A 6,021-nucleotide genomic window follows, 5' to 3' on the forward strand; every position below is an offset into this window, starting at 1 on the left:
AGTGCTTTTTCTTTTTGATAACATAATTAACATATTATTCAGACCCCCGTTGTTAATTAGAAATGTACATTGAGTCTTTAATCTAAATTTAGATAATTCTTATTTTTACAAAAGGAGTGGTAGGACAGATTGTTTCAAATACTCTTTGCTTGTTTTCAGATTTTTGTTCAAAAGTCATCCTCAAATGGTGTAGAGTAGGTGATGCTGCTAACATGAAGTAAAGATACCCAAAGAATTGGTTGATGGTTATTCCAGTGACCAAACTAAATCATCACTGAGCACCAACTGAGACCAGTAAAGACATGACATGATTAAGTATTAGGCATTAACGTTCTACTAAAAAAAGCTATTAAAATAATGAATTGGGGGTGCCTGAGGGGCTCAGTCAAGTAAGCATCTGATTCTTGATCTAGCTCAGGTCTTGATCTCAGGGTTGTGACTTCAAGCCCTGCACTGGGCTCCACACTAAGCGTGGAGCCTACTTAAAAAAAAAAATGAATTGCCTCAGTATTTAACTTTTTATTATATTTAGTATGGAAATACCAAATGATTAAGACTCTAGTCATGTGACTATAATATACTTTTCTCTTCCACAGATATATTTCCACCAAGTTCAGCTCAGTCTACTTCCAAAAGCAAATCTGATCTCAATAAGGAAAATCAAAAGCCAGTTTGCAAATCTGACAAATTTACAGATGCAGACTCTCATAAGAACTCATCTTTAGATGAATTAGAAGAAGGAGAAATTATAAGTGACAGTGAAAAATCTAAACCACAAAAAAGTTTTGAAAGAAGTGTTACACCTAAAACTTCTACTGAAGTACAGAACACAAAAACTAGCCCAGGAAGTAGGAAAAGTACTATACATTTGGGTAAAGACAGTAGAAAAACATCTTCTATAAAAATCCATCAGACTAAAAGCAAATGGAATAAAAGACGAAGTGAATCTAGCAGATCTTCAAAAACAGAGAAGACAGACAAGACAATGAGTACCTCCAGCCTGGAAAAAATAGTTCCGATTATTGCTGCACCCTCTTCTGTACGAGAGATTATGCACATGTTACGAGTGATAAGAAAACATGTAAGGAAAAATTATATGAAATTTAAGGTAAAATTTTCATTAATACAATTTCATAGAATTATCGAGTCAGCAGTTTTGAGTTTTACATCGTTAATTAAACACCTTGACTTATCCAAAATCTCAAAGTCAATGACTACTTTACAGAATAATCTCTGTGATGTTATAGAATCCAAGCTTAAGCAAGTTAAGAAGAATGGCATTGTGGATCGTTTATTTGAACAACAGCTACCAGATATGAAAAAAAAATTGTGGAAATTTGTAGATGAACAGCTGGATTATTTGTTTGCAAAGCTGAAGAAAATCTTAGTAAAGTTTTGTGATTCCATAAACTTTGGCAGTGACAGTGATGAAGGAAAACGTGAAAAGATAAATAAAGAAAAAGCACAATATTCAAATGGTCAGAAGGAGAATGTGGACTGCTCTAGTGAAGAAATGCTGAAAGAGAAATCCCCCAAATCAGAAGATTCTGTTAATTGTAAGTCTTTACTAGGATGTAAAAAATCTGAGGAAAAACATCAAGACCAAAATAATTTCAATATTAACACAGTAAAGCGTGACATTAAAAAAAGTAACACTTGCTTTGATAATATTAAGAACTCTCAATCTGAAGAACACTCATTGGAACCAAACCGTCCCAGCACCCCAAAGCCAGAGAAAATTGAAGGCAACGCCATGGAGGATGCACAAACATCCCAGCATGCAGCTTTGAAGCCAGAACGCAGTTTTGAGATTCTTACTGAACAGCAAGCCTCAAGCCTTACTTTTAATTTAGTGAGTGATGCCCAGATGGGTGAAATATTTAAAAGTTTGTTACAGGGTTCTGATCTTTTGGATAATAGCGTTAATTGTAATGAAAAAAGTGAGTGGGAGTTAAAGACCCCAGAAAAACAGCTGCTGGAGAGTCTTAAGTGTGAATCTATACCGGCTTGTACAACTGACGAGCTAGTTTCAGGGGTGGTTTCTCCATGTCCTAAAATGATTAGTGATGATAATTGGTCATTATTATCATCCGAGAAAGGTCCTTCTCTGTCTTCAGGGCTTTCGTTGCCAGTTCATCCTGATGTGTTGGATGAAAGTTGTATGTTTGAAGTGTCCACGAATATAGCTTTGAGTAAAGATAATGTATGTAGTTCAGAAAAGAGCAAGCCCTGCATTTCCTCCATACTTCTGGAAGATCTAGCAGTCTCTTTAACAGTGCCATCACCTCTGAAGTCAGATGGTCATCTCAGTTTCCTAAAGCCTGAAGTTTTGTCTAGTTCAACTCCCGAAGAAGTTATTAGTGCCCATTTTAGTGAGGATGCCTTACTTGAGGAAGAGGATGCATCTGAACAAGATATTCATTTAGCCCTGGAGTCTGATAATTCAAGCAGCAAATCAAGTTGTTCTTCATCATGGACAAGTCGGTCTGTTGCTCCAGGCTTTCAGTACCACCCCAATCTACCCATGCATGCTGTCATAATGGAAAAGTCCAATGATCATTTCATTGTGAAAATACGGCGTGCAGCACCATCTACCTCCCCTAGTCTTAAACAGAATACGGTGGCTGATGAGTCATTGGCATCTTTGCCTGGAGTGGAAAAGGAAGCTGATAAAGCAGCAGAGAAAGAATATGTTTCATGTCAGAATGGAGTTTTTAAATCTGCAGAGGAATTAAATTCCAACAACAATGTTGATAGCAGTAAATCAGCTCATGAAGAACAGGACTGTATGATGCAAACACAGGTTCCCGATATATATGAATTTCTTAAAGATGCTTCAGGTAAAGTGGGTCATAGTAATGAAGTGACTGATGAATGTTTCAAGTTGCATCAAGTATGGGAATCAAAAGTACCTGTAAGCATTGAAGAGTTGCCTCCAATGGAGGAAATTTCACATTCTGTCGAGGCTCATCCTCCAAATACATATATAGACCTCACAAAAGATCCAGTCACTGAGACCAAAAACTTGGGGGAATTCATAGAAGTAACAGTTTTAAATATTGATCAGTTGGGATGTTCTGAAGGCAGTTTGGATCAGAGTGCTCAAATATTAGATAATATGCAGCCTGATACTGTAGGTGCTTTTATTGATTTGACACAAGATGTTTCAAGTGAGAGTAGAAGTGAAGGGAACTGCCCTGCTTTAGCTGTTGAACGCTTGGAGTGTCAGGTGATATGTGTAGATGAAGATAACTGTAAGGGAGAAAAGGTGCAAATGGCCGATAGGCCTTTGGAAAGCATTGTTGAGGAAACCTATATCGATTTGACCTCGGAACCTCCCAGTTCATGCGAAGTAAAAAAGGATAATTTAAAGTCAGAGCCGACATCAAATTCTGATGGCTCAGTGTTGCCTGGGTCTTTGGATAATGCTCCTAAAAAGAGAAAAAACCTTTCTGATCTAAATCATTCTCATAAAAAACAGAGAAAGGAAACAGACTTAAGCAGTAGGGAAAAGACCAAGAAAATTACCCAAGATTCTGGTGAGAATGGTGAAGCTCACCAAAAGAAAGCCAGTAAGAAAAAGGACCCTGCAGTGACCAAAGACCCCTCATCATCAAGCCCAGGGATTAAGGATCCATCAGCAGCATCTGCCACTTCTCCTATAAGCCTTTCTGCAAAGAATGTTATTAAAAAGAAGGGAGAAATTATAGTTTTATGGACAAGGTAAGAATCTTGAGACTTAAATCACCAGGAAATTTTGACAGGCCAGACATCTGTTCTGTCATGTCATCATAGTTTTATCCCATCCTAAAATAAGGCAAGTGATGACTTACTTCCAAAGTGGCCAAAGTTGGTAGAAGATGCATTGTACAGTCCAGCTGTAGCGTAGAATGATCTAGAGCAGTGGCTCTTAAGGAGGAATGTGCATTAGCACCATGGACGTAAGTTTCCACTTTTTTTTTAAAGCAGGCTCCACACCCAGTTGGAGCTCAGTTCGGGGCTCAAATTCATGACCGTGAGATCAAGACCTGAGCTGAGATCAAGAGTCGGTCGCTTAACCGACTGAGCCACCTGGGTCCCCCTGTTTTTTGTTTTTTTTTTAACTTCACTTTTTCAATTAAAAATTCTTTGATTTGTGAGGAACTGGTATAACCACATTTTATTTTATTTTTTTAAAAGAGATTTTATCTATTTATTTGAAAGAGAGCGAGCATGAGTATGGGGACGAGCAGAGGGAGAGGGACAAGCAGACTCTGCATTGAGCGCAGAGCTGGATGCCGGGCTCGATCCCACGACCCCGAGACTATGACCAGAGCCGAAATCAAGCCAGATGCTCAAAATGTGGAACCACCCAGGTGCCCCAGTATAACCACATTTTATTTATTTACTTTTTAAGATTTTATTTATTTGACAGAGAGCACACAAGCAGTGGGAGTGGCAGGGAGAGGGAGAAGCAGGCTCCAGGCTGAGCAAGGAGCCCGAAGCAGGGCTCCATCCCAGGACCCTGGGATCATGACCTGAGCCAGAGGCATATACTTAGCCGACTGAGCAACTCAGGTGCCCCCCATAACCACATTTTAGAAAGGAAGAATGACAAGTGGTGAAACAGGGTAGAAAGTGTGAGGATTTGTAATTTGTGTTTTCCCCTAAACTAGGAGTTTGGGGAAAAAAGTTTCATCAATAGGTTGTACTTTTGATTTTTATGTGAACTTTTTAAGAAATGTAGATTTAAAGACCCCATTTCAGACATAAATGTAAGCGCAGTTGTGAACCATTGGACTAGAGTTTCATTGCTCCCCAGACTTAACTAGCATGCATAATGAGGGAAGCTCAGTCATATTGAAATTGGTGACCAATTTTATTATATTATTTTAATAGTTTAATTTTATCGTATTTTATTTTTTAAAAAAGAGATTTGTTGATTTTAACCAAAAGCACTAGCTACCACAGAACACCACCAGCCTCTAAAGTGCAGTTTGGGCACATGCACATTTGGGGAACAGCTGGTGTTGGGAACACCTGGAGTGCCTTGCTCCCTAGCCTATTGAGAGCCCCACATCCTCTCTCCCTTGTCACCTTGAGCTTAGCTCAAGTCTCCAGAAATTGTCCCTTTGCTTATGCTCTTAGCCTCGGGCCCCAGATGTGCTCAGAGGTCTGGGGGCTCTCTGTAGCTACTGCCTGGTGACCAGTTTTGTTTAATACCACAGTCTTCCATGCCTTCATTCCAGGTAATTTACAGATGGCAGAATAGAATCTCAGAGAGTATAACAACACACACTGGTTCAGACCATGTAGAAAACCAGAGGTTTGGGAATGAGAAGATCTGGATTCCATTTTACTTTTGGTTCTGCTTATTAAGACTATGATCATGTGGGACGCCTGGGTTGGCTCAGTTGGTTAAGCGTCTGCCTTCGGCTCAGGTCATGGTCCCAGAGTACTGGGATCCAAGTGCCACATCGGGTCCTTGCTCAGCAGGGAGCCTGCTTCTCCCTCTGCCTGCAGCTCCCCCTGCTTGTGTTCCCTGTCCCTCTCTCTGACAAATAAATAAATAAATAAAAATCTTAAGAAAATAAAAGACTATGAGCGTGTTTGGGCCCTGATTTTAAAAGTAGAATTTAAAAAAATTTTAATTTTGTCATTAGAAAAATAAATTAGCTTGTTGTAGAAAATTTTGGGAAATACCTGTGAGCTCAAAGATTAAAATCATCCATAATACTTCTCAGAGATAATTATTGTCCATATTTTGGTATATACATTTTTTTCTTTTTTCTGTGGGTTTTAATAAAAATGTCATCTCCTGTTGGTAGACATTAAGGCAGTGGAATTTTTTTACCTTTTGGCTCTAATCTACAAAGGCTAAATAACATTTTTCTCTCTTCAGAAATGATGACCGGGAAATTTTATTGGAGTGTCAAAAAAGAGGGCCATCATTGAAAACATTTTCTTACTTAGCTGCCAAGTTGAATAAAAATCCGTATCAGGTAACTACCCAATTTTTACATCTCTATAGTTTTACAAGTG

General features: G+C 38.7%; 1 protein-coding gene across 1 annotated transcript in view; it reads left to right on the forward strand.

Moving 5' to 3' along the window:
• CASP8AP2 (caspase 8 associated protein 2) overlaps positions 1 to 6,021 on the forward strand; it is a 38,277-nt gene that overhangs the window by 29,343 nt on the left and 2,913 nt on the right. The window contains exons 8-9 of the mRNA XM_064597876.1: positions 597 to 3,723; positions 5,882 to 5,981. Coding sequence (XP_064453946.1) covers positions 597 to 3,723; positions 5,882 to 5,981 — 3,227 coding nt within the window. The remainder of the gene's footprint in view (positions 1 to 596; positions 3,724 to 5,881; positions 5,982 to 6,021) is intronic.

Source organism: Mirounga angustirostris, unplaced genomic scaffold (assembly GCF_029215605.1).
Source record: "Mirounga angustirostris isolate CCGP_5_RB_7025 unplaced genomic scaffold, mMirAng1.0.hap1 SCAF_8, whole genome shotgun sequence".
Classification (NCBI taxonomy): Eukaryota; Metazoa; Chordata; class Mammalia; order Carnivora; family Phocidae; genus Mirounga; species Mirounga angustirostris.